General features: G+C 45.8%; 2 protein-coding genes across 2 annotated transcripts in view; both read right to left on the reverse strand.

Moving 5' to 3' along the window:
• The window catches only part of LOC123743070 (magnesium transporter protein 1), a 17923-nt gene extending 6059 nt beyond the window's left edge, over positions 1-11864 (reverse strand). Inside the window, exons 1-4 of the mRNA XM_045717796.1 lie at positions 11623-11864; positions 10742-10911; positions 9859-9976; positions 110-250 (exon numbers count right to left, since the gene is read on the reverse strand). Coding sequence (XP_045573752.1) covers positions 110-250; positions 9859-9976; positions 10742-10911; positions 11623-11703 — 510 coding nt within the window. The 5' untranslated portion in view covers positions 11704-11864. The remainder of the gene's footprint in view (positions 1-109; positions 251-9858; positions 9977-10741; positions 10912-11622) is intronic.
• LOC123743230 (leucine-rich repeat extensin-like protein 5) lies at positions 11860-12834 on the reverse strand. Its single transcript, XM_045719389.1, has one exon. It carries the CDS (start codon positions 12832-12834, stop codon positions 11860-11862), a length of 975 nt encoding a protein of 324 aa, XP_045575345.1.
• Positions 12835-14827: the final 1993 nt, after the last annotated feature.

Genomic DNA, 14827 nt, shown 5'->3' on the forward strand with positions numbered 1-14827 from the left:
TGTACGTCAGTGAAAGGTGAAAGGTCAGGAGGTGTTACCTGTACGTCAGTGAAAGGTCAGGAGGTCCTACCTGTACGTCAGTGAAAGGTGAAAGGTCAGGAGGTGTTACCTGTACGTCAGTGCGGTCCCCGACCCAGCGGGCCAGTTGTTCTGCAGCGAAGCCTCTGACCTGCAGCTCATAGGAGTCGGACTTCTTAGGCTTCCCTTTAGCTGGGAAATGGATGAAGGAGGGAGCCGAGTTCATATTCAACTGGGGAGACAAACAACAGATATAAATACTACTATATACACAAATAACAGATATAACTACTACTATATAACTACACTACATATATAACTACTACTATATTCATATACACACATATATAACACTACTACTATATTCATATACACTACATATATAACACTACTACTATATTCATATACACACATATATAACAACTACTACTATATTCATATACACTACATATATAACTACTACTATATTCACATAAGATATATAAATACTACTATATTCACATAAGATATATAAATACTACTATATACACAAGTAACAGATATATAAATACTACTATATACACAAATAACAGATATATAAATACTACTATATACACAAGTAACAGATATATAAATACTACTATATTCACATAAGATATATAAATACTACTATATACACATAACAGATATATAAATACTACTATATACACAAGTAACAGATATATAAATACTACTATATACACAAATAACAGATATATAAATACTACTATATACACAAATAACAGATATATAAATACTACTATATACACAAGTAACAGATATATAAATACTACTATATACACAAACAACAGATATATAAATACTACTATATACACAAGTAACAGATATATAAATACTACTATATACACATAACAGATATATAAATACTACTATATACACAAGTAACAGATATATAAATACTACTATATACACAAGCAACAGATATATAAATACTACTATATACACATAACAGATATATAAATACTACTATATACACATAACAGATATATAAATACTACTATATACACATAACAGATATATAAATACTACTATATACACATAACAGATATATAAATACTACTATATACACAAGTAACAGATATATAAATACTACTATATACACAAGTAACAGATATATAAATACTACTATATACACATAACAGATATATAAATACTACTATATACACATAAGATATATAAATACTACTATATACACAAACAACAGATATATAAATACTACTATATACACAAATAACAGATATATAAATACTACTATATACACATAACAGATATATAAATACTACTATATACACATAACAGATATATAAATACTACTATATACACAAACAACAGATATATAAATACTACTATATACACAAATAACAGATATATAAATACTACTATATACACATAACAGATATATAAATACTACTATATACACATAACAGATATATAAATACTACTATATACACAAGTAACAGATATATAAATACTACTATATACACAAGTAACAGATATATAAATACTACTATATACACAAGTAACAGATATATAAATACTACTATATACACATAACAGATATATAAATACTACTATATACACAAATAACAGATATATAAATACTACTATATACACATAACAGATATATAAATACTACTATATACACAAATAACAGATATAACTACTACTATATAACTACACTACATATATAACTACTACTATATTCATATACACTACATATATAACAACTACTACTATATTCATATACACTACATATATAACAACTACTACTATATTCATATACACTACATATATAACAACTACTACTATATTCATATACACTACATATATAACAACTACTATATTCACAAATAACATAGATATATAACTACTATATTCACAAATACTACGACTACTACAATATACACAAATACTATATAACTACACTACATATATAACGACTAATATATTCATATACACTACATATACAACTACTAATATATTCATATACAACTACTAATATATTCATATAGAACTACTAATATATTCATATAGAACTACTAATATATTCATATACAACTACTAATATATTCATATACACTACATATACAACTACTAATATATTCATATACACTACATATATAACAACTACTATCTTCATATAGGCTAGATATATAACTATTATCTTTATAAATAACTACTACTATATTATACAAATGCTACTATATTCATACACACTACATATATATATTAAATAAATACCACATACATAACTGCTATTATATTATATCTACTACTATATTCATAAAGAGATCAGGGTGCCTGAATTTGTTGGTGAGTGGGTAACCCGCCTCTACCATCCATTCTATTAGCCAACTTGCAATCACTGGAGAATAAACTGGATGAGCTCCGTTCGAGAATATCCTACCAACGGAACATTAAAAAAATGTAACATCAAACGTCTCACGGATAATATAGAGTTGGCTGGGTTTTCCGTGCATCGGCAGGACAGAACAGCTTCGTCCAGTAAGACGAGGAGTGGGGGTGTGTCTATTTGTCAATAACAGCTGGTGCGCGATGTCTAATATTATAGAAGTCTCGAGGTATTGCTCGCCTGAGGTAGAGTACCTCATGATAAGCTGTAGACCACACTATCTACCAAGAGGTAGAGTACCTCATGATAAGCTGTAGACCACACTATCTACCAAGAGGTAGAGTACCTCATGATAAGCTGTAGACCACACTATCTACCAAGAGGTAGAGTACCTCATGATCAGCTGTAGACCACACTATCTACCAAGAGGTAGAGTACCTCATGATCAGCTGTAGACCACACTATCTACCAAGAGGTAGAGTACCTCATGATCAGCTGTAGACCACACTATCTACCAAGAGGTAGAGTACCTCATGATCAGCTGTAGACCACACTATCTACCAAGAGAGTTCTCATCTATATTATTAATAGCCGTCTATTTACCACCACAGACCGATGGTGGCACTAAGACCGCTCTCAACCAGCTGTATAAGGCCATAAGGGGGGGGACTCTAGACCACCTTTACTCCACACACAGAGACACATACAAAGCTCTCCCTCGCCCTCCATTTGGAAAATCTGAATATAATTCTATCTTCCTGATTCCTGCTTACAAGCAAAAACTAAAGCAGGAAGTACCAGTGACGCGCTCAATACGGAAGTGATCAGATGATGCGGATCCTAAGCTACAGGTCTGTTTTGATAGCACAGACTGGAATATGTTCCGGGATTCATCCAATGGCATTGAGGAGTACACCACCTCAGTCATCGGCTTCATCAATAAGTGCATTGACGACGTCGTCCCCACAGTGACCGTACGTACATATCCCAACCAGAAGCCATGGATTACAGGCAACATCCGCATCAAGCTACAGGATAGACCTGCTGCTTTCAAGGAGCAGGACACTAATCCAGACGCCTATAAGAAATCCCGCTATGCCCTCAGACGAACCACCAAACAAGCAAAGCGTCAATACAGGATTAAGATTGAATCCTACTACACCGGCTCTGACGCTCGTTGGATGTGTCAGGGCTTGCAAACTATTACAGACTATAAGGGAAACAGAGCAGCGAGCGGGCCCAGTGACGCGAGCCTACCAGACGAGCTAAATACCTTCTATTCTCACTTCGAGGCAAGCAACACTGAAGTATGCATGAGAGCACCAGCTGTTCCAGACAACTGTGTGATCACGCTCTCCGTAGCCGATGTGAGCAAGACCTTTAGACAGGTCAGCATTCACAAGGCCGCGGGGCCAGACGGATTACCAGGACGTGTACTTAGAGCATGCGCAGACCAACTAGCAAATGTCTTCACTGACATTTTTAACCTCTCCCAGACCGAGTCTGTAATACCTACATGTTTCAAGCAGACCACCAAAGTCCCTGTGCCCAAGGAAGTGAAGGTAACCTGCCTAAATGACTACTGACCTGTAGCACAAGTGCTTTGAAAGGCTGGTCCACAGATTCACAGATGACACAATCTCAGTTGCACTCCACACTGCCCTTTCCCACCTGGACAAAAGGAACACCTATGTGAGAATGCTGTTCATTGACTGCAGCTTAGCATTAAACACCATAGTGCCCTCAAAGCTCATCATTAAGTTAAGGACCCTGGGACTAAACACATCCATCTGCAAATGGATACTGGACTTCCTGATGGACCGCCCCCAGGTGGTAAGGATAGGTAACAGCACATTCGCCACGCTGATCCTCAACACGGGGGCCCCTCCTGTACCCAAGACTGCGTGGCCAGGCACGACTACAACACCATCATTAAGTTAGCTGACGACACAACAGTGGTAGGCCTGATCACCGACAACGATGAGACAGCCTATAGGGAGGAGATCAGAGACCTGGCAGTGTGGTGCCAGGACAACAACCTCTCCCTCAACATGAGCAAGACAAAGGAGCTGATGGTGGACAACAGGAAAAGGTGGACCGAACACGCCCCCATGAACATCAACGGGGCTGTAGTGGAGTGGGTGGAGAGTTTCAAGTTCCTTGGTCTCCACATCAACAACAAACTACCATGGTCCAAGCACACCAAGACAGTCGAAGAGGGCACGACAACACCTTTATTTAAAAAAAAAAATCTTAATTTTTGCTAATTTATTTCAAATAAAAAACAGAAAAACCTTATTTAAATAAGTATGCAGACCTTTTGTATGAGACTCGAAATTGAGCTCAGGTGCATTCTGTTTTCATTGATCATCCTTGGGATTTTTCAACAACTTGACTTGAGTCCACCTGCGGTAAATTCAATTGATTGGACATGATATACCGTCTCCAAATCATGATGTAAGGCAAGAAAACATTTTTGAGAGGATTGAAAATAAACTGTTTCTCCATGTAACCCACATACAAATCAGCATAGTTAGGAGCCAAGGGGGATCCCATAGCAGTACCCTTCGTCTGAATAAAGAAATCATTTAGAAACATGAAGTAGTTGTGGGTGAGTACTATTTCATCCAATGTTATAATGCAGCACTAGAAGGTAGTTCATCAGGGTCACGTTGTAGAAGAAAATGTTCCATAGCTTCAATACCGCCCTCGTGTGGAATATTAGTGTATAACGACTCAACATCAGAAGTAACTAACAAAGTGTTATCAGGGAGACGATCAAGAAATTCAATGATAGAGATCATACTGCTGGTGTCCTTTAGGAGGAGGGGAGCTGTTCTGAGATCATACTGCTGGTGTCCTTTAGGAGGAGGGGAGCTGTTCTGAGATCATACTGCTGGTGTCCTTTAGGAGGAGGGGAGCTGTTCTGAGATCATACTGCTGGTGTCCTTTAGGAGGAGGGGAGCTGTTCTGAGATCATACTGCTGGTGTCCTTTAGGAGGAGGGGAGCTGTTCTGAGATCATACTGCTGGTGTCCTTTAGGAGGAGGGGAGCTGTTCTGAGATCATACTGCTGGTGTCCTTTAGGAGGAGGGGAGCTGTTCTGAGATCATACTGCTGGTGTCCTTTAGGAGGAGGGGAGCTGTTCTGAGATCATACTGCTGGTGACCTTTAGGAGGAGGGGAGCTGTTCTGAGATCATACTGCTGGTGTCCTTTAGGAGGAGGGGAGCTGTTCTGAGATCATACTGCTGGTGTCCTTTAGGAGGAGGGGAGCTGTTCTGAGATCATACTGCTGGTGTCCTTTAGGAGGAGGGGAGCTGTTCTGAGATCATACTGCTGGTGACCTTTAGGAGGAGGGGAGCTGTTCTGAGATCATACTGCTGGTGACCTTTAGGAGGAGGGGAGCTGTTCTGAGATCATACTGCTGGTGTCCTTTAGGAGGAGGGGAGCTGTTCTGAGATCATACTGCTGGTGTCCTTTAGGAGGAGGGGAGCTGTTCTGAGATCATACTGCTGGTGTCCTTTAGGAGGAGGGGAGCTGTTCTGAGATCATACTGCTGGTGTCCTTTAGGAGGAGGGGAGCTGTTCTGAGATCATACTGCTGGTGTCCTTTAGGAGGAGGGGAGCTGTTCTGAGATCATACTGCTGGTGTCCTTTAGGAGGAGGGGAGCTGTTCTGAGATCATACTGCTGGTGTCCTTTAGGAGGAGGGGAGCTGTTCTGAGATCATACTGCTGGTGACCTTTAGGAGGAGGGGAGCTGTTCTGAGATCATACTGCTGGTGACCTTTAGGAGGAGGGGAGCTGTTCTGAGATCATACTGCTGGTGTCCTTTAGGAGGAGGGGAGCTGTTCTGAGATCATACTGCTGGTGTCCTTTAGGAGGAGGGGAGCTGTTCTGAGATCATACTGCTGGTGTCCTTTAGGAGGAGGGGAGCTGTTCTGAGATCATACTGCTGGTGTCCTTTAGGAGGAGGGGAGCTGTTCTGAGATCATACTGCTGGTGTCCTTTAGGAGGAGGGGAGCTGTTCTGAGATCATACTGCTGGTGTCCTTTAGGAGGAGGGGAGCTGTTCTGAGATCATACTGCTGGTGTCCTTTAGGAGGAGGGGAGCTGTTCTGAGATCATACTGCTGGTGTCCTTTAGGAGGAGGGGAGCTGTTCTGAGATCACACTGCTGGTGTCCTTTAGGAGGAGGGGAGCTGTTCTGAGATCACACTGCTGGTGTCCTTTAGGAGGAGGGGAGCTGTTCTGAGATCACACTGCTGGTGTCCTTTAGGAGGAGGGGAGCTGTTCTGAGATCACACTGCTGGTGTCCTTTAGGAGGAGGGGAGCTGTTCTGAGATCATACTGCTGGTGTCCTTTAGGAGGAGGGGAGCTGTTCTGAGATCATACTGCTGGTGTCCTTTAGGAGGAGGGGAGCTGTTCTGAGATCATACTGCTGGTGTCCTTTAGGAGGAGGGGAGCTGTTCTGAGATCATACTGCTGGTGTCCTTTAGGAGGAGGGGAGCTGTTCTGAGATCATACTGCTGGTGTCCTTTAGGAGGAGGGGAGCTGTTCTGAGATCATACTGCTGGTGTCCTTTAGGAGGAGGGGAGCTGTTCTGAGATCATACTGCTGGTGTCCTTTAGGAGGAGGGGAGCTGTTCTGAGATCATACTGCTGGTGTCCTTTAGGAGGAGGGGAGCTGTTCTAAGATCATACTGCTGGTGTCCTTTAGGAGGAGGAGAGCTGTTCTGAGATCATACTGCTGGTGTCCTTTAGGAGGAGGGGAGCTGTTCTGAGATCATACTGCTGGTGTCCTTTAGGAGGGGAGCTGTTCTGAGATCATACTGCTGGTGTCCTTTAGGAGGAGGGGAGCTGTTCTGAGATCATACTGCTGGTGTCCTTTAGGAGGGGAGCTGTTCTGAGATCATACTGCTGGTGTCCTTTAGGAGGAGGGGAGCTGTTCTGAGATCATACTGCTGGTGTCCTTTAGGAGGGGAGCTGTTCTGAGATCATACTGCTGGTGTCCTTTAGGAGGAGGGGAGCTGTTCTGAGATCATACTGCTGGTGTCCTTTAGGAGGAGGGGAGCTGTTCTGAGATCATACTGCTGGTGTCCTTTAGGAGGAGGGGAGCTGTTCTGAGATCATACTGCTGGTGTCCTTTAGGAGGAGGGGAGCTGTTCTGAGATCATACTGCTGGTGTCCTTTAGGAGGAGGGGAGCTGTTCTGAGATCATACTGCTGGTGTCCTTTAGGAGGAGGGGAGCTGTTCTGAGATCATACTGCTGGTGTCCTTTAGGAGGAGGGGAGCTGTTCTGAGATCATACTGCTGGTGTCCTTTAGGAGGAGGGGAGCTGTTCTGAGATCATACTGCTGGTGTCCTTTAGGAGGAGGGGAGCTGTTCTGAGATCATACTGCTGGTGTCCTTTAGGAGGAGGGGAGCTGTTCTGAGATCATACTGCTGGTTACTGCATCAATGATAGAGGGGCCGTTACTGCATCAATGCCCTCTACAATAGGGGCCGTTAGGACTGGCGTATCGGATTGTAAATCAAGCAAAGCTTGTATTTCATCCTGAGGTAAATTATGGAAAATATGTTCTCCTGTTTGTTCTTAGGAAGATCAACATCTTGTTCAACCAGTCTGCAATATGTCTCAATAGAGTGATTGCGATTGGCTGGAGGAACAAAATAACTCTTACTTTTAAAAGGTGTCAGAGTGCAGGTGGGCAACCTACATGTTCAGTAGAAACATCCCGATTAGGAGATAAAGTATTCCCTTAAAACATCCCGATTAGGAGAGATAAAGTATTCCCTTAAAACATCCCGATTAGGAGAGATAAAGTATTCCCTTAAAACATCCCGATTAGGAGAGATAAAGTATTCCCTTAAAACATCCCGATTAGGAGAGATAAAGTATTCCCTTAAAACATCCCGATTAGGGGAGATAAAGTATTCCCTTAAAACATCCCGAATAGGAGAGATAAAGTATTCCCTTAAAACATCCCGATTAGGAGAGATAAAGTATTCCCTTAAACCTAAACATTGAGTTGTAGGCACAAAATATAGCCCTTTATTAAGCATTGATAAACCAATTTCAGTTTAACGATGCTAACAGTCAGGGAGACGGGCCTGGTTCTAACGGTCAGGGAGACGGGCCTGGTTCTAACAGTCAGGGAGACGGGCCTGGTTCTAACAGTCAGGGAGACGGGCCTGGTTCTAACGGTCAGGGAGACGGGCCTGGTTCTAACAGTCAGGGAGACGGGCCTGGTTCTAACAGTCAGGGAGACGGGCCTGGTTCTAACAGTCAGGGAGACGGGCCTGGTTCTAACAGTCAGGGAGACGGGCCTGGTTCTAACAGTCAGGGAGACGGGCCTGGTTCTAACAGTCAGGGAGACGGGCCTGGTTCTAACAGTCAGGGAGACGGGCCTGGTTCTAACAGTCAGGGAGACGGGCCTGGTTCTAACAGTCAGGGAGACGGGCCTGGTTCTAACAGTCAGGGAGACGGGCCTGGTTCTAACAGTCAGGGAGACGGGCCTGGTTCTAACAGTCAGGGAGACGGGCCGGTTCTAACAGTCAGGGAGACGGGCCGGTTCTAACAGTCAGGGAGACGGGCCTGGTTCTAACAGTCAGGGAGACGGGCCGGTTCTAACAGTCAGGGAGACGGGCCGGTTCTAACAGTCAGGGAGACGGGCCTGGTTCTAACAGACAGGGAGACGGGCCTGGTTCTAACAGTCAGGGAGACGGGCCTGGTTCTAACAGTCAGGGAGACGGGCCTGGTTCTAACAGTCAGGGAGACGGGCCTGGTTCTAACAGTCAGGGAGACGGGCCTGGTTCTAACAGTCAGGGAGACGGGCCTGGTTCTAACGGTCAGGGAGACGGGCCTGGTTCTAACAGTCAGGGAGACGGGCCGGTTCTAACGGTCAGGGAGACGGGCCTGGTTCTAACAGTCAGGGAGACGGGCCTGGTTCTAACAGTCAGGGAGACGGGCCTGGTTCTAACAGTCAGGGAGACGGGCCTGGTTCTAACAGTCAGGGAGACGGGCCGGTTCTAACAGTCAGGGAGACGGGCCTGGTTCTAACAGTCAGGGAGACGGGCCTGCTTCTAACAGTCAGGGAGACGGGCCGGTTCTAACAGTCAGGGAGACGGGCCTGGTTCTAACGGTCAGGGAGACGGGCCTGGTTCTAACGGTCAGGGAGACGGGCCTGGTTCTAACGGTCAGGGAGACGGGCCGGTTCTAACAGTCAGGGAGACGGGCCGGTTCTAACAGTCAGGGAGACGGGCCGGTTCTAACGGTCAGGGAGACGGGCCTGGTTCTAACAGTCAGGGAGACGGGCCTGGTTCTAACAGTCAGGGAGACGGGCCTGGTTCTAACAGTCAGGGAGACGGGCCGGTTCTAACAGTCAGGGAGACGGGCCGGTTCTAAATAACGTGTGAAGGGTGAAATAAACTAAAAGAGAGAAGAGATTTACCATCTGAAAGACGTCGGATCCTTCGTCAAAGTCGACGGTAGCGAAGAAGACCTTGTTGGTGAAGGCAGTGGAGTAACGCCAGGAATTAGCAAGGATCTGGAACTCTTCGTCAGCCTGTCTGCAGAGGGGGTCAAATACCTTTCACTATTTAAGATACGATTCATTTACAGACTGATACAGACCGGCAGACTACACGCCGCCTCTGATACAGACCGGCAGACTACACGCCGCCTCTGATACAGACCGCCAGACTACACGCCGCCTCTGATACAGACCGGCAGACTACACGCCGCCTCTGATACTGACTGGCAGACTACACGCCACCTCTGTGGCTGTTACTTGCAGACGGGTTTGTCTGAATTGAGAAAATAAACACATTTTTTGCTCCATGCGTACTCTGCCATGCGTACTCTGCCATGCGTACTCTGCCATGCGTACTCTGCCATGGGTACTCTGCCATGGGTACTCTGCCATGGGTACTCTGCCATGGGTACTCTGCCATCTTGTCTATTTCAAGTCTTCTCTCATTGATCAAGACAGGTGAGTATTGTGACATGCAGCACTTTGGGGTGGACATCCAGCCGTCTCAATTAATGAGAGAAGATTTGAAATGGACAACATGGAGGTGTACACATTGTTAAATTACTTCATGGAGCAAATCATATATTTATTTTCACAATTAAAAAACGGACACTAGACCTTTTATGACACTCCTGTTTCCACTAATCGAGGACAAAGACAGTATTGTCCAAGCTATGGTTGGTCGAAAATTCCCTAGGCTACACCAAACATTACCCACCCTATAACTCCAAGTAATGGATACCAAAAAAAAATCTTTGTTTAAATATACATTATCTGGTGTCACAATCAGTAGCGAACTTACTTGCAGACGCCACACTGTCTCTGCGGCTGCAGGGCGGTGAACATGATGACCACAGAGTAGTTCCTGGGAGGAGCCTTCACAAAGCGACGAAACTTCTCCCCGTTCATACGGATCACAGCTCTTCTCCCGGTCCAGTCCATCAACTGGCCGACCTTCTCAGAGAGCAGGGTCTGGAGGGAGGGAGAAGAGAGGTCAGGGGTTAGAGGTTAAGGTCTGATACAAGCCCAGTCCATCAACTAGCCCCCCCCCCCTCTCAGAGAGCAGGGTCTGGAGGGAGAGAGAAGAGAGGTCAGGGGTTAGAGGTTAAGGTCTGATACCAGTCCATCAACTAGCCCCCCCCCCCCCCCCTCTCAGAGAGCAGGGTCTGGAGGGAGAAGAGAGGTCAGGGGTTAGAGGTTAGGGTCTGATACCAGTCCATCAACTAGCCCCCCCCTCTCAGAGAGCAGGGTCTGGAGGGAGAAGAGAGGTCAGGGGTTAGAGGTTAGGGTCTGATACCAGTCCATCAACTAGCCCCCCCTCTCAGAGAGAAAGTCTCTAATTCCTAGCTAGCGCCAAATGAGGGCGCCTTCCTGACCCGGAAGTGCTAACAGTTTAGTAATGATGCGGATTATAGCTGCAGGAAGGTTATTAAAAGTTTTCCGACCAAATAGAACATAGCCATATCAATAAGTGATTTGTTAGTTATTACAAGTATCTAGATATCTATATCTGCAGCATTTTCGACGATGCAAACTAGCTAGGTAACCGGTTCCAGGCTAAAAGTTAACAGCTAGCTAGACCCATGAGCTAACGTTAGCCTGCTAACCGTTAGCGATTTAGTAAATTCACGACGCATGCAGTGTAATGATTATAACACCGTGCACTGAGAATAATAGCAATACCTCCTTTTTCTTTTGTCCGGTTGAAGGGACTCCATATAAAGTCAACAGCAGCAACAACAACACAGTTATATCCATGTTCATCCTGTTTCACAGAGGCGCTTTCCGTCGGTCGTCTGGCAACGGATTAAAGGATTCGCTGTCACATTCCTATTGGTCAAAATTTCCGCTTCAAGAGCCAATGGCGTGATAGAGGAAGAGACCGTAGAGAGAGATCCTGGCTGGGCCGTTCTGCTCTACTTAATGTCCCCGACCGGTGGAGGGGGTGACCGGTGGAGGGGGTGACCGGTGGAGGGGGTGACCGGTGGAGGGGGGGTGACCGGTGGAGGGGGGTGACCGGTGGATGGGGTGACCGGTGGGGAGGGGTGACCGGTGGAGGGGGGTGACCGGTGGAGGGGGTGACCGGTGGAGGGGGTGACCGGTGGATGGGGTGACCGGTGGGGAGGGGGGTGACCGGTGGAGGGGGGTGACCGGTGGATGGGGTGACCGGTGGGGAGGGGGGGTGACCGGTGGAGGGGGGTGACCGGTGGAGGGGGGTGACCGGTGGAGGGGGGTGACCGGTGGATGGGGTGACCGGTGGAGGGGGGTGACCGGTGGAGGGGGGTGACCGGTGGGAGGGGGGGTGACCGGTGGATGGGGTGACCGGTGGAGGGGGGTGACCGGTGGAGGGGGGTGACCGGTGGGAGGGGGGTGACCGGTGGATGGGGTGACCGGTGGGAGGGGGGTGACCGGTGGAGGGGGGTGACCGGTGGAGGGGGGTGACCGGTGGATGGGGTGACCGGTGGAGGGGGGTGACCGGTGGAGGGGGGTGACCGGTGGGAGGGGGGTGACCGGTGGGAGGGGGGTGACCGGTGGATGGGGTGACCGGTGGGAGGGGGGTGACCGGTGGAGGGGGGGTGACCGGTGGATGGGGTGACCGGTGGGAGGGGGGTGACCGGTGGAGGGGGGGTGACCGGTGGATGGGGTGACCGGTGGAGGGGGGTGACCGGTGGAGGGGGGTGACCGGTGGAGGGGGGGTGACCGGTGGATGGGGTGACCGGTGGAGGGGGTGGGAGGGGGGTGACCGGTGGAGGGGGGTGACCGGTGGGAGGGGGGATGACCGGTGGAAGGGGTGCCCGGTGGAGGGGGGGTGACCGGTGGATGGGGTGACCGGTGGATGGGGGTGACCGGTGGAGGGGGTGACCGGTGGGAGGGGGGTGCCCCAGGGCGAGTCATCTCGCTGGCTATTTTTCTATGGTCTGGGTGGGGTGTCTCGGGCGAGCGGGATGGGATCATAGACATAAACTCAGCAGAAAAAGAAACATCCTCTCACTGTCAACTTCGTTTATTTTCAGCAAACTGAACATGTTCCACAGACATGTGACTAACAGAAATGGAACAATGTGTCCCTGAACAAAGGGGGGGTCAATATGTATTTATCCACCATCTTTGATAAGGAGTCATTGGGTGTATGAAGTAAGATTCGAGGTGTATTCAATATGAGTAAACTTTTTTAAACATTTCAAATAGTTCACTTCCGAACCGTTTAAAAAAAAAAAAAGAGTTTAGACAAGTTAACTGAACAACAAACCAAAAAAGGGGTTTAAGGACAAGACACAGGGCATCTCATTTCATATCACATGTCCGGTTCTTCTGGATTAGTGTCAGTATCAATTCATTAACATCAACATGTGGTGTTGGCATTGGTCTGTCATTGTGTTATAAATGGAACCATATTTTTTAAAACAGGGGACCATCTAGATGAGTTAAACCCTTTGTAGTAATTTTCCTATTTTGACACATTCACAGAGACTTTTCTTGAAGGTGGGAGCTAGAATAGCAAACACTCTTTATTTCACTTCCTGTTCTACTGTCACTTCCTGTTCTACACATCGTGTCAAACTCATTCCACGGAGGGCAGAGTGTCTGTGGGTTTTCGCTCCTCCCTTGGACTTGATTGGTTAATTAAGGTCACTAATTAGTAAGGAACTCCCCTCACCTGGTTGTCTAGGTCTCAGTAAGTAACTCCCCTCACCTGGTTGTCTAGGTCTCAGTAAGGAACTCTCCTCACCTGGTTGTCTAGGTCTCAGTAAGGAAGTTTTTGTTTCCAGCTACAATAGTCATTTACAACATTAACAATGTCTACACTGTATTTCTGATCAATTTGATGTTATTTTAATTGACAAAAAAATTGCTTTTCTTTCAAAAACAATGTAACGGCTGTCGTAGAGCGGGAACCAAAGCGTAGCGTGTTGATTGCTCATGATGAATATTTATTTTAACTCAGAACACTAAAGACAATATAACAAAGAGAAACCGAAAGCGCACAGTTCTGTCAGGAACATAAACTAGACAGAAGACAACTACCCACAAACACAGGTGGGGAAAAAAAAAACCTACTTAAGTATGATCTCCAATTAGAGACAACGAGGACCAGCTGCCTTTAATTGGAGATCATCCCAAAAAAAACAACAACATAGAAATAGAAAAACTAGAAACTAAACATAGATATACAAAACATAGAAAAACACGAAACACCCCCCCTGTCACGCCCTGACCTACTCTACTATAGAAAATAACATCTTACTATGGTCGGGACGTGACAAACAAGGACATTTCAAAGTGACCCCAAACTTTTAAACAGTAGTGTACATTCTGATGTTATTGTTATACAGTCCAGGGTGATGTACATTCTGATGTAACTTGGCTCTATGCATGGGGTACTGAGTCAATGTGCAAGGGTACGAGGTAATTGAGGTAGATATGTACATATAAAGTAACTAGGCAACAGAATAGATAATAAACAGTAACAGCAGCATGAGTCAAAATAGTTAGTGCATAAAGGGTAAGTGTAGATAGTCCGGATAGCTATTGGTTAACTACTTGACTATTTAGCAGTCTATTGGCTTGGGGGGTAGAAGCTGTTCAGGTCCTATTGGTTCCAGACTTGGTGTACCCAATTAGCTAGTCTATTAGGATCCCCATTACCTGGTTTATTAGGATCCCAATTAGCTAGTCTATTAGGATCCCCATTACCTGGTTTATTAGGATCCCAATTAGCTAGTCTATTAGGATCCCCATTACCTGGTTTATTAGGATCCCAATTAGCTAGTCTATTAGGATCCCCATTACCTGGTTTATTAGGATCCCAATTAGCTAGTCTATTAGGATCCCCATTACCTGGTTTATTAGGATCCCAATTAGCTAGTCTATTAGGATCCCCATTACC

This window comes from Salmo salar, chromosome ssa05 (genome assembly GCF_905237065.1).
Source record: "Salmo salar chromosome ssa05, Ssal_v3.1, whole genome shotgun sequence".
Classification (NCBI taxonomy): domain Eukaryota; kingdom Metazoa; phylum Chordata; class Actinopteri; order Salmoniformes; family Salmonidae; genus Salmo; species Salmo salar.

Bases quoted from the DNA above. Each gene is read 5' to 3' on its own strand.
- LOC123743230 (XM_045719389.1), bottom strand. From the start codon at position 12,834: ATGACTCGCCCTGGGGCACCCCCCTCCCACCGGTCACCCCCTCCACCG.